The sequence below is a fragment of the Lissotriton vulgaris genome, chromosome 1_2 (genome assembly GCF_964263255.1).
Source record: "Lissotriton vulgaris chromosome 1_2, aLisVul1.2, whole genome shotgun sequence".
Taxonomy (NCBI): Eukaryota; Metazoa; Chordata; class Amphibia; order Caudata; family Salamandridae; genus Lissotriton; species Lissotriton vulgaris.
Genome location: NC_141686.1, coordinates 310,836,933 through 310,850,947, shown reverse-complemented (window position 1 = coordinate 310,850,947; position 14,015 = coordinate 310,836,933). Strand labels below are relative to the sequence as shown.

The 14,015-nt window shown below is 44.4% G+C and overlaps 1 protein-coding gene across 7 annotated transcripts in view; it reads left to right on the top strand.

Moving 5' to 3' along the window:
* STX3 (syntaxin 3) overlaps positions 1 to 14,015 on the top strand; it is a 251,816-nt gene that overhangs the window by 211,022 nt on the left and 26,779 nt on the right. For 3 of the 7 annotated variants that reach the window (XM_086953333.1, XM_086953330.1, XM_086953327.1), the window contains exon 9: positions 2,019 to 2,129. The exons of 1 other annotated variant lie outside the window; for it this stretch is intronic. In XM_086953333.1, the coding sequence (XP_086809459.1) occupies positions 2,019 to 2,129 (111 nt within the window). Of the gene's footprint in view, positions 1 to 2,018; positions 2,130 to 2,291; positions 2,403 to 3,345; positions 3,494 to 4,359; positions 5,021 to 14,015 lie in introns of all 7 variants that reach the window. 3 more of the 7 variants (XM_086953326.1, XM_086953331.1, XM_086953329.1) reach the window with 2 other exon arrangements.

The following is a 14,015-nucleotide window of genomic DNA, read 5'->3' as shown; positions in this document are numbered from 1 at the left end:
AATGAGAGATTTGAAGCCAGTTGAGCTTGTATTCCCAGTGCTTGTGCAGATACCTACCATCTAGAAAGGCTGAGATCCCTCAGTGGGGTGAGGGTGGGCCTGGGAGTTTGGTGAGGGTGGAGCAAAGTTGGTCAGAAAGCTCTAAACTAGTAAAGTCAGAATTTCTTCAGGAACAATTCCAACCCGATGGTGGTCAGGAACTGATTCCTGCCACCACAATGCTTCCTGTTGTGGTTCTAAGATGTGCCTTCTGTTTTGTGCCCTTTATGCATTGCACTGCTGAGAGAGGAACGTAAGTCAGGTAAAAACATAACTTCATATCTGGCGGTTATAATGCAATCTTGTGGGTGGGGTAGACCTGAGTCTTGAGTCTCGCGATGCGTGCTGAGGTTGAGAAGGGCGGTACTGGGACCTTCAAGGAGAACCTTGGGTCCTTCTAGGTCATCTGTTCTCAACAAAGCGCAGCAGGAAGTGTATGCATGCGTATGTGTTCTCTAGGCTGTGTGGTCAAGAACGTCCCTTCCAAAGACATGGGTGCTGTTGGGAGAGCACTGTGTGCTTGTGGGGGAAGGGCCGCTGTAAGATCTGTGCGCTTGGTTTCCGTTGCTAGAGCTCTACAGGGGGAGCACATTATAGTGGATGGTTCTTCTGAGGGCACTAATACTGAGTTAATGGACATATTTGGTTGGGTTCTGTTACTGGAGCTCTATAGGATGTTTCCTATAAGTTCTTGGTTGTGTGGGAAAGGGGTAGGGCTTCTTGCTGTAAGATCTGTGCCATTGGTTTCCGTGGCTACATCTGTACGAGGGAGTGCTCAGTGTAAGGTCATTCTTGTGGGTTGTTCTTCTGAGGTCATTACGTCTGTTTTGGCAGACATCTTTGGTTGGGGTTCCTCAAGAGACAATTGGGCTCTGTTACTTTAGGATGCTTCCCATTCGCTCTTTTGGGGAGACTGCTCGCTGGAAGATCTATACAGTTGGGTTCTGGAGCTGTATAGAGTGAGTGTTACCTGTAAGGTTGTTGCAGTGTGTAGCTCTTCTGAAGGTAGTTAGGCTGTACTGGCAGACCACCATGTGTTTGAGTAGCAGCTGTAGTCCCTTTGATGCGTAGGAGGATTATCTAACAGTGTTGCTTCTTTGCCTCCGGTTAGTCTCCAGCTACCTCTTGATCTTAAATTTTTCATTTTGAAAGCATCAGGGATCTTCATTTGTGTGTTTTGAGGGCAGTTTTACTTCAGTGTGTCCAGCTTACATGTGAAGGGACATAAACGCCAACACAGCCCTTCAAACAAGCAGTTCTACCTACGCTGATTTGTTGTAAAACAAAGACCAGGAAGACGTTTGAGGAACAAGCGAACTGCTAAATAAACGGTCAGATATAAAAAAGAACAAGCGATTTTGAATCTGAAAAGAACTAGAATATTTGTGAGATCCAGTGCACTAACATTAAAAAATTATGGATTCGGAGTAACTGAAGAAACATACAATAAGAGGCACAAATACAGTTATGTGGTTTGAGTATGACTTACAAACACAGTGGTTTTGTTCTCGCATAGATTGGTGGTTGTACACTTTGTTAGGTGTGCAGTGAACTCCAGTTATGGTTTGCCTCTGTGTAGAGGGTGTGTGATCGTGTGTACATGCCCTCGTGGGATGAGAACCACAGTCATCTCAAGAATTGCTGTGTGTGTTTTCCGTCTGTGGGGTAAATCTGTTGCTCTTCTTAAGGAAGGAATAGGCATTATTCCTGGTGTGTGGGTGAACATGACCATTCACTGTTTTCTGAGCGCTCTGAATGGAAGGAGTTGGGCTTCTGTGGTGAGGAAGCACACTTGAAGAGTGAAATTTGGTATTGCCAAGAGCCACCTGCTGTGTAGGTTTGTGCTTGTCTGTTTTAATCCGGAAGTGTGACTAGCAATTGTGAATAAACTGAGGCTGAGTCCCAAGTGGGTCAACTGTGCAGGTGCCTGAAAATAAATTTCTGACATCTTTCTCTCCCGCATGCTTTCTTCGTTACAGGGGGAAATAACAAACATTATAGAAGTCAGCATGGAAAAAACAGTCGACCACGTGGAAAAAGCACGTGATGACATAGTGAAGGCTGTAAAATACCAGAACCAGTCACGTAAGGTGTGTCTGACCTCTTGCCCATCTTGATTTGTGCTGCTGTAAGAGACAGACCGGGTCTCGCTGCTTCTTTCCTTCTGTTTTTACTGTCACAATACTTTGCTCTGGTTCCCGCCACCTTTCCTCTTTTTTTCTTCTTCCGTTCATGTCTGCATTGGCTAATAGGGAGCTATGATTGACCGCATTGAAAACAACATGGACCAGTCAGTGGGCTTTGTAGAGCGTGCTGTTGCCGACACCAAAAAGGCGGTGAAATACCAGAGTGAAGCCAGAAGGGTGAGGCATTAAGAGGTGGTCGGAGGGATTAGAGGGGTGTGCAACCCATCTTCCTCATCCCTGTCATACCAAGCATTCCTCCTTAACCTCGTCTCACTTGGGCATAGAGCAACAGCTGCACCCTTTAGCTCCTTGACCAACCCTACCACCTCCTCATCTAGAATAAAAACCTATCGTTGACTAATTCATGTTTGTGTGATGTGGTAGAAATAGATGAAAGACTCAATTGCCATGTACCACCCTACATGCTCACCTTTTACTGCACATATTCTGGATGGAACTCCTCATCCATGTCTATTAATTCACAGTAGGACGTGTTAAAATCAGCATTTGTGTAATTTAGACAATATTTACCAAGTAGAAGATTTAATCTGAGGACGCAGTTTCCTTTGCTTGATAAGTTATCATCTTTTCCTTGGTTCTTATTGTTTTAATATTAAGCACAGAGAATAACTATTTAATTCAATGTGACCAAAATTAGTGGTTTCCTGGTTGTGGTAGGTATTCTATAAAGGATAAATTACCCATGAGCATGTCAAAGGTGGGGTGCTTGAGCAAGATGTAGTCACTTTTGGACACTTTGTGTTTGTCTGACCTTTTTTTGACCTTTGTGTGCAAGGTGCAGGCATTGCCAGTGTTGAGAATCCTCTTCTTGAACCCATGTTCCATTTGTCCCTTTTCTCTTTCTCTAAAGTACTTCACACTTTCTTCACTCTTGCCCTCCTTGTTATCTGTGGATAGGAGTGAACAGAACAGATCTATGGAGAGGTGGCACTGAAAAGAACCTTGGCTTTTTCATTCTATGCTAATGTGTAAGAAGAGCTGCCTTTCTTGAAGGCCTGTGCGCTAAGGTGTATTTCACAATTCACAAGTGTTCTGTCGTTAATTACAGGTATGCAAGGGCTTTTGTGTTTAAATAATTTTTTTGTAATGTTTTCTCTAGAAAATGATCATTATCATCGTCGTGGTCCTTATCGTATTGGGAATTTTGGCGCTGATAATCGGACTTTCCGTTGGGTTAAAATAACTTCACTCGACCTGCCCCGAAGCCCCACAGATTTTTTTGTGAGGGACGGGGTTCTGCTGGACTAGTAAGTAATGCCACGGGTAGGTTTCACACTGCCAACCCAACTTCAAGGAGCTTCCCACCTATTCAAGATCTATAATTTACAACCAATTTAGATGCTCTTTCAGTGCTAGGACCTTGTGCCATGCAGGCATTCACCTTCCTCTTGTGTGAGTGGTCCCAGGCACTCTCGCAATGAGTCCTAGGATCCCCATACCGGCTTCTGTCTTCTACCAAGTACTCCGGGCTCCCTGACACTGCTTGATGCGCCCATCATTGATGATATTGCATCATTTCATCCACGACCACTCACTAATGTTGATATTGTCTATTTGCTCATGATAGTGCACTCTGGTGCCTTGTGCACATGGTCAAGCCCGCGCCACCCAGATGGAGAGAATGCCTCTAGTAAGGCTGCTTCATGTTTGTACACGGCTCTCATATTCCTCTGTGCTGAGCACAGCGTTCTAGTGAACACGTATGCTCTCAGTTTCTTCCACTACAAATGAACACTTGTATCACAATGGGATTCTACAATATAAACAATATGTCATAGGTTATCTTTTTTGTACATGTAAAACTTGTGGGTAGTGGTCCACCCAAATACCTGCCCCACTGTCCCCCGCCTCATGTTAGTGTCGGGAAAATACTAACCCCCATATTGCACACTCATTCCGTATAATATGAGGCTGTTAGTGGTTCCAATTCCAGCCCTGCTTTTCCCAGTCAGTGTTTTAGTATTACATTTTCCAAATTTAAACCTGTAATCACAAAAATGAAGTTGTGGTAGGCTGCTTTCTCATTATTTAAGTTAAAGCTTGTAATGGGGAATGGGCATTAAACTCATTTTGTTTTTCTGCTTGTCTCACTTCTTTCCTCCCCTTTTCCCAGTGAGTGTTCCCGTACCCTCCTTACTGAGTCTGATCATCTGTAATGTTCCTGCTGCTGGACCACTTGTCGTTACCTCACCTGTCTTCCCTGGACCTGTTAGATTCATCCTACATGCCTTGCAACGCATACACTCCACTTCCTGATGTAATTTCCTAAAGATGCACATTACTTCCCGCCTGCCCAGGTGGCTCACAGTTAAAGCGGCCGGCCGTTGGGAGATCGCTGGGACAGCCTATGATTTTAATCCATTCCTTTTGTGTCATCTTTGTTGAGTGTTTAGGTCTTGTTAGTGTTGAAAACACTTGGTCACATGCTTTTGTATAGTACTGCAAAAAATCTAGTCCAAAATGAAGGATGCACAGGGCTGGACTTAATTTGAGCTGTGTGATGCACTGCATTAGGCTGGCCTCTAAATAGCAGATGCACAACAGTGGCCTGATCCAAGATGGCTGAAACCCCTTTGTTGTCCTGATCCAAGATGGCGGACACTGTATTGATCCATGATGGCTGACACACTGTGCTATTCCAATTCATGGTGGCTGACCTTCATAATGTTATGCTCATTTGAGCGCTTCTTCATAACTGTTGCTTGTAATTCCTATTGTTTTCTTGTTTGTGTATTTTATGCTTTAAGGTTAAAAGCCCAACTGATCACATTACTGCACTGAGGTTCCGTGACGGTTCCGTGACGACTTGAACCCGTGTTTTCAAGTTTGTCGGAAATACATAAAATTAGTATCAGCGAACCGCAAATGATCCATTTAGTATATCCTAGTGTTTTCGCTACGCTACGAGCAAGAGCACTCCTTCCACTGACACATTTCTGATATACACACGGCATCCATCTTAGATCGTGGCCGCCATTTTGTGTTTCCTTGCCCTCACATATGCAATAGCCTCTGATCATTTCATTCACTTCACTTTGATTAAGGACACGTAGCCTTAGCCGGAGATTCACCTCTTACATGACACGTGCACCTTAAACCAGATCACGCTGAAGCTGCATGACTCGACAAAGGCTGCCTCCTCTGCCCGAGGCCAGCCCACCTGAACTGGTTTTCCTGTCCATTGTACCTGATCATGATTAGGCGGCCGAAGCCGGTAGCCTTGCCCATTTACAACCCACAAACATCTCTTATCCCGCTTTTCTATCTTCTGCACCTGGCTCTGCTCCTTTCCTTCTGGGCCTTTATTAGGGGGAGGTAACGAACTTTACGATGAGGCGGTCCGGGTCTTGAATGCAATATTGACAAGGGATTGTGATGGACTGGTGGGAACCCCTCTTCGTGATGTTTTGTATCAGATATTATCGACAGTTCCTGTGTAACGCCAAATATTTATTGTTTAGAGACACAAAGGTTTGGGAATGTACCGACATGTGAAATATTTGCCTAGAGCACAATTTTTAGTATATAAGGAGCAACCCACTTTGTACAAATCGAACAGTCTCCTAGATTCTGCCCGTGTGTAGATTCTGTGACTTCTGTGTCCCTGCAGTAATAAACCTTTGGTCTTTGACGCCACCATCGAGAAGCCCGTGTTTCTGTTCATTTGTGCACCAAGGCAGGTGGGACTCCGGGGTCTTTGGGTGTTGTACCCTGACACCTCTGGACGGAACCAAAAAAAGTCCAGAACTCCAATTGGCGCCCAACGTGGGGCGACGTCATTCGGTACCGGTCCAAAAGCCTGAAGAGTTCGAGAAGCTTCGTGTGAAGATTCCTGAGGGAGGCGCCCCACTTCATCGATCCCGGCATATCGCAAAAGTGGCCCTGAAGTTCTCTTCCACGAGGGTTCCCGTTCAGGACGGCTGCAGTGGGCCGTTGCCTTGACCGTCGCCCTGTCTTGGACCCGAAGTGGTGCAGTCCTTAGTACGGCGAAACGTGACGGGTTTCTCCTTGGTGACGTCTTCAGTGCCTCAGTTAAGTATTTAGTGATAGCTAGCTGGTTACTTTTGTGAGGATTGTTAAAAATCCTTGATCGGTTCTTGGTTTGGTTTGGTTTTGTAAGATTATCACTAGTTGTTCTGGTTACGATAATCTATTTGGTTCAGTTTTGGGTATCGATACATCAGTTCGTTTTGGTAGGCCTAAGTTCTTGGTTCAAGTGCACAATTTGTTTCGTGTTTTGTTTGTTTTGTGTTCCGGACTGAGAATGGTAAGTCGGAAAATGTTGTCTTGTTTTAGTTGCAACAGTGACTCACAATTAGAGGATTCCTGTCTGGTTCCTCCGATTGGGACTCCCCTATATGACCTATATTGTAAGTATGGTGTGGGTCCTATAACTTATAATGAGATATGGGTCCGTTATTGTAAGAAGGATGGTGTCCTTAGTTGGCCACTGCATGGTAGTTTTGAACAAGAGATTCTCGACAATTTAGAAGAGAAATTGTTTAGGAAGAAAGCCCGGCCGGCAATGTTTGACTCTTTTCGTTATTGGCGGAAAGAATCCAAACAGAGAGAAATGAAGAGGTTGAAGAAAGAGCAAAAAGAACTAGAAGAGTTAACTCTAGAGCAAGCGACTAAGCAGTTGCAGGCTAACGAGTGTGAGAAAGCCATAGATGTAGCCATTAGAGAGCGTAACTTAGCGATTGACAAGTGCTATCCTGCCTTGCCATCGAAAATGGCTAAGATACTGGAGGATTCCGAAAACGATCCTCTGCTATCTTATCTGTTACGGTCGCCTCCACCGTATGCACAAGGTGCTACGGCTCCACTAATCCCGAATGTTCAATTGCCGGTTGCTGGACAACCTGGTGTTCTTGTTCCTCAGAATCAAGTTCCTATACCTCCTGTGGTGAATGTAAATGTTCCTACAGCTCCTCCTCTTCCTGCACTGCCCGCTCCTATACCTACCACTGTACCTATTGGTCCTCAAACTATTTTCCTCGATACTCCTACTGTTTCGTCATCTATTCCTACCTCTACTGCATTCTCTATGTCTGCGAGTGTACTAACTCCACTTTCTGTTCGTCGAAGAATTACTGATTCTGTTACTAATATGCTGTCTCCTATATATAAAACCTTGATTAAGACTCCTACTCCTGACTCTGTTCAGAGACGGAGTCAGCTTCCAAGTACTGAGGAACGGGGAGTTTTAGACTCCACGGCTCTCAGATGGATTACAAAAGTTAGAAGATATAGTACGAAAGATGTGTTAGAGACATTTATGCAATGGGGAGAGCCAACACAGCGATACGTCTTCGACGAGATGTGCTCGTTGTTGCGTGAGGAAATAGAAGAAGACGATGTCGAATCAGATTTGGAAGATTTAATTAAGATTCAAAAAGAGTTTGCTGCTGGAATGATAGTGGGCGATAATATAAAGGAAGCGATGGAACTCATTTTGAGTTTTAGGAATGATCCATCTCTTCGTTCGCCGAGAGATTTAGAGAAAGGTAGAATGAAGCTAAGTCGCCAATATCCTATGAGGGAAGTTCCTCCAATTTGGCGCGAAGCAGTACAACGTGATGATAATGCGGGAATTGCAGCTGCTCCAGCACAGTTCCAAAGAGTATGGATACATATTCCGTGGAAACGAGCAGAAGTGTTAGCAGTGAAACAGGCCTTGCCAGATCCACGTAAGAATCCAGCCGGATATTACAAGGAATTGACACAGACAGTTGAGGCTTGTATAATGAACTTAGCCGACATTGATATGTTGTTTGGTAATGTAGTTCCACAACCAGTATGGGCTAAAATTCGTAGAGAGGATCATCAGGCTGCTTTAGGTGGTGATTGGGCAGCTATCACTGCAGCAGATGCTCAACAAATAGGTGGTGCGAAACCCGAACCCCTAATTGCTAATCTGCCAGGTAGAATAATAGATTTAATGAAGACTCTGATGCCAGCATTGCGTGTTAATTGGGATAAATTATCCGCATGCAAGCAGAAGAAAGACGAAAGTGTCTCCGACTTCTTCACGAGGTTCGAAGAGACTTTTGTAGACCATAGTGGTCAGGATATGAGCACTGAAGGAGGACAGAGATTGTTTGTCGATAAATTTGTGCATAATTTGTTACCTGAATTATGCAATAAATTGAAAGACTCAGAAAGTGCGTGGGCTGTATCTACGACAGCGCAAATACTTGCGACTGCACAGTACTATGAAAATAGGGATAAAGAGGAAAAGGAGAAATCAGAGAAGAAAACGAAAGATTTAAAGACTAAAGTTCTTTTACAGCAGGCGTATCCGCCTCGCACGAATCAGACTAATATGCAACAGAATTCGTATCAAAAGACAGATTATAATTCGACCAGGCCTCAATACCAGTGGAATCAGTGTGCGTACTGTAAGAAAGAGGGTCACTATAAAAATGATTGTCAGATTTTAGCGCAAAATAATGCGGCAGCAGCTCAGAGAGGTCGTGGTGGTTTTGCACAGAATTCTAGAGGTCGGGGACGAGGTGCTATGCCTCCACAAACTAATGATCGTCCTTCTAATCACTTTGATCAGCGAAATGTACAGTCAGCTCAACAGAATAGATCTCAGCAATATCTTGTTGAGGATTATTGTGAAGTTGAAGAGGGTTTTCAACAAAATGGGTACTAGGACAGCCATAGACAGAGAGAGGGAGTAGTATCAGTTCCAGTGGATCAGAGTGGGCCTTATGTCGCAGTAGCAACATCAGGTGTAGTCGAACCGTTTCTGTTGGATACTGGTGCCGCAAAAAGTTCTATCATGCATGCGAAACTCCCTGGCGCACCTTTGTCTGGCTCAACAAATGTTTCCGTAGGTTTTTCAGGCGCCCCTGTGTACAACCCGATATCTGGTCCTTTGTCTATTTCTGTTGGACCGTGTCAATTGAAAGCACCCTTAATTTTGACGACAGGTTGTAATGAAAATCTGCTTGGTTTAGATTTGTTAAAACGACTATATGCGACATTGTACTGTTCTCCGGAAGGAGTACAGCTTACTTTGGGTAAAAGACTCACCTCTCCGATGTACTTGTCAATGGACGCACTCCCGCCGGAGCTACGTTCACTCCCTGATTCTCTTTGGGCGACTGGTCCCAATGATGTAGGTCTACTAGAGATTCCACCGTATGTAGTAACTTTGAAAGCGAATGTGAAATTTCCAAGAATTCCCCAGTATAAAATATCGAATGAAGGTGAGCGTGCACTCTTATTGATTGTGCAAGATTTGATTAAGAAAGGTGTGGTTGAAGAAACGCGAGGAAATGTTTGTAATAGTCCTGTATTGCCGATTTTGAAACGAACAGATCCTACAAAGCCTCCAGTCTATAGGTTTGTCATAGACCTTAGAGAAGTTAATAAGATTGTAATTCCGCAGTTTCCTGTAGTGCCAGACATTACTGCTTTGTTAACATTGATTCCTGCTACAGCTACATGGTTCTCAGTCATCGACTTGAAGAATGCCTTTTTCAGCATTCCGATAGCCGAGGAAAGCAGAGATATTTTTGGCTTCTGTTTAGGAGGTCGCAGTTTCAGATTTAAACGCGCTCCACAAGGCTACTGTGAAAGTCCATCTATTTACAGTCAAGCTTTAAAAAGCCAGTTAGATTCTTTTGTCCTTCCTCCAGGTTCTGCCCTAGTACAATACGTAGATGATCTTTTGGTGGCTGCCGATGACAAGGAAACTTGCAAAGCAGCTACAATTTCACTATTGCATCATTTGTCACCTTCCAAAATGCAATATTGCTGCCAAGAAGTAACCTACTTAGGTCATCTCTTGTCAAAGGAGGGAAGGAAGTTGACCCCAGAAAGAATAAAAGCAATTATGCAGATGAGTGTTCCACGCACACAGAGGGAAGTACGTGCCTTTCTAGGTATTACCTCTTACTGTAGGCAATGGATCCCAAATTTTTCACTTTTAGCAAAGCCGTTGGTAGCTTTGACTGGGAAAAATGTTCCGAGTCCGGTGCCATGGTCTGATGAATGTCAAGAGAGTTTTGCTGAATTACGAAAAGCTTTGTGTTCAGCTCCTGTATTGGGCACACCTGATTACAGTAAGCCATTCACGCTCTACGTTCACGAAAGAGAAGGTTGCGCGTTGAGTGTCTTGACACAGAAGTTTGGTGATAAACAACGCCCTTGTGCGTATTTCTCATCAACATTAGATCCGGTAGCTAGAGCATTGCCTAGTTGTTTGAGGGCTACAGCGGCAGCTGCAGCTTCCATTCGACAATCTGCTGGTTTGGTGATGAACAATATGCTAGTGGTCATGGTTCCTCATGCAGTGGACACACTCATGAACCGAACGAAGACACAACATCTTACTAGTGCGAGATTATCTGGTTACGAGCTGACGTTATTAGCGAGTCATATTCAGATCAAAAGATGCAATGTATTGAATCCAGCAACATTGTTGCCGACTGATCAAGAGTCGAGTGATTCTGAGCCACATGACTGTTATTTCAAAACGGAGGAAGAGACAAAAGGTCGTATCGACTTAAGAGATACTCCTCTATCCGACCCAGATGGTACGCTGTATGTGGACGGGTCATGTTTTAAATTGGAGAATGGTGATGTGACTGCTGCCTACGCGGTAACGACTTTGAAGACGATTGTGGAGACTGCAAGAGTGAGTCAGAATTCTGCCCAAGCTGCAGAGTTAATAGCTCTTACGAGAGCGTGTGTTTTAGCTGAGGGAAAGAGAGTGAATGTGTTTACAGATAGTCAGTACGCATTTGGCGTGGCCCATAGTTTTGGCCGGTTGTGGAGAGAAAGGGGTTTCATTACGTCCCATGGGACTAAGATTCAACATGGTCAGCTAGTTAACGACTTGTTAGAATCTCTAACCTTACCGACTGAAGTTGCGATTGTGAAGTGCAGTGCTCATAAAGCAATCACGGATGATGTTGGTCGGGGAAATGCCTTTGCTGATGAAACCGCTAAACAGACAGCTAGAGACATGATGAGTAGAATGTATGTTGCTACGTCTGCAAGATGGATTGCTGAGTCTGGAATGTGTGAGGACACAATGGAAAGTGTGAAAGAGATTCAGAAAGAAGCGACTGAGGAAGAGAAACGCGTATGGAGAGAAAGTACGGGCAAATTGGACTCGAATGGATGTTGGATCGATTTGACAGAACAGCAGCGTTGGATGTTGCCTGATGCGTATGTGCTTGCAGTAGTGACGATGGCGCATGGAGTGGCGCACATAAGTTCTAAAGGGATATGTAAGATGTTAGCTCCAGTTTGGAAGAATGAGGGAATCAGTAAGTGTGCAGAGAGAGTGGTGAAAAATTGTATGGTGTGCTTGATGCATAATCCTGGCAAGGGAACTCCAACTCCAGCTGGTCATTTTGCTCCTCCTTCCTGTCCCTTTGAAGTAATACAGTTAGACTTCATTCACATGGAACGCTGCAACAATTTAAAATACGTCCTGGTGGTGGTTTGTGCTTTTTCCAGGTGGATAGAAGCATACCCACTAAAGGACAACACTGCTTTATCAACTGCCAAAATTCTTCTCAAAGAATTTTTCCCTAGGTTTGGAATGCCACGGATTGTATGGTCAGATAACGGAAGTGAGTTTATAGGGAAAGTTATGCAGAGTGTGTGTGCTGGTCTAGGATTGAAACAAAAATTTCATAGTGCGAACCATCCCCAGTCTGCTGGTTTAGTTGAGGGTTACAATGGCACCCTCAAGCTTAAAATAGCCAAAATTCAAGCATCCACAGGTTTGGCTTGGCCAGACGCACTTCCTTTGGCCTTGTTATCAACGAGAGCAACAGTGCATTCTAGAATAGGGCTTTCTCCATATGAGATTGTATTTGGCCGCCCGGCAAATGTCTGGGGTGTGCCAAGGCCTAAACAATTCTGCTCCATTGAATATCCTATGTTGATAGACTATCTTTACGACTTGACTGCTAAATTAAGTCTTATTCATCAACAGGTCTTTGATGCTTTGCCAAAACCTCCGGAGAGTCCAGGGCATCAGCTGAAACCCGGCGACCACGTGGTGGTCAGAAATTTTGCGAGGACAAAGAATCTTCAGCCTCGCTACATCGGCCCCTTCCAAATCCTGCTGGCGACGAGGACAGCTGTACGTGTTGCTGGTCGCAAGCACTGGATCCACGCTTCTCACGTAAAGCGTGTTCCACTGCCGCTGCCCTACGACGACTGGGTGAAGAAGGGAATTGGTGCCTCCGAAGCTGAAACAACTCCGAAATTTGTCCCTTTCAGCGATGCCGATTTGATTTCTGACACTTTGAAACGTGACTCTCCTCTTGAAAAGACTGCTTTGAACATTGAAAATTTGTCTCCAGCATCAGAAGAAACTTTGCCATCTGCGAACGTAAACTCTGCAACAGCTGCTAGTGATACACTATTTTCCGATCAGACAGTACCAGCGAAGCAGAAATACAACCTTAGAAGCCATAAAAAGGACAAATAAAGCAGGCAACTGCATATTGTGATTTTGATATATATATATTTTTTGAACTTTTGCCTTCAGCCAGGAAGTTTGTTATTGTTTATTGTTTTTAAAATTGCCTTGCCGTCTGGGTAGCCGTAGGGTCGTGGCTGTGTGCCTAGTTTGAATTTGCAGGGGTCTGACACAAGGTCGATCTTTCTGTTAGTACTGGGAACTCCCAGGGCTGACAGAGGCATTTTCATCTACGTACACATCATCAGTGGTCGCGAGCGGATTGTAGAAGATGGAACTTCCTGCGCTGCAACGAGAAAATGTGATTTACGTTCGCAGAAACAGACTAAATAGAATTCTTCATAGCAAATGTTTCTTGATGCAATGTGCCATTACATTTTTGATTGTTTTAGCAACACTGGTGGGTGGAATTGTCTTTAGCATAAATTTGATTTTTGTGCCAGTATCTACAGTACCTCCCCTTGATCCTGCTATTTCTACTGTTTCTTCTATACACTCTTTTCATTCGTTTCCGGAACATGAGCAAGCTCGACGCTCAGAATTCATTAATAATACTTTTGTACAGCTCTTGCACCAACACCAACTGGTAGTTAACACGACAGACTGTTGGGTGTGTGGCTTGATACCCCACACTATGGATAAAGGTATTCCCTATCTGGTTTTGCCTTTCAGCTACAATGGATCATTTCAGGCCCTTCAAACCATCTTTGCTTATGCTCTTGAGACCTATCCTCCACGTCCACCACGTTCCACTAAATATAACTCTGCCAACAAAGCTTTAGTCCAGGGAATTATTGACATGGTCAAAGACGTCAATAATACTCCATCATACCCTAGAGACGAATTGCGAGTATATTTAAGTTGGAATACTTCAGAGTATCGCCTTAGTTTAGGAGAAAGCAAGCGTAAAAGCTCAACTCCAATCTGGGTCGTACCTCACCGAGGTCAGGTCTGTTTGCAAGGTAATGGGAGAAATCCGAGAGCTCAGCTAGGGAGGAGTGAGTGCGTAGAGACTTATGTGTTTCCGGCTAACTCTTCCCCTGCCTTTCTTACTGCTAGGGGTACCTATTTCATTTGTCGAGACAGAGCTTATACATGGTTGCCTGCTGACTTTTCAGGTTCATGTTATATTGCTCGATTATTGCCTCCGACATACACTGCTTCACCTGATTACCACAGAACAAGAGTAGCGAGAGGTGTCTTCAGCAAGGAAGATACCGCTGGTCAGGAAGCTGGAGACTTCTTCAAAGGCTTCCTTCCGTTCTGGGGGCCTATGGCCAATAGTAGAAACATACGTCAGCTAACACGGG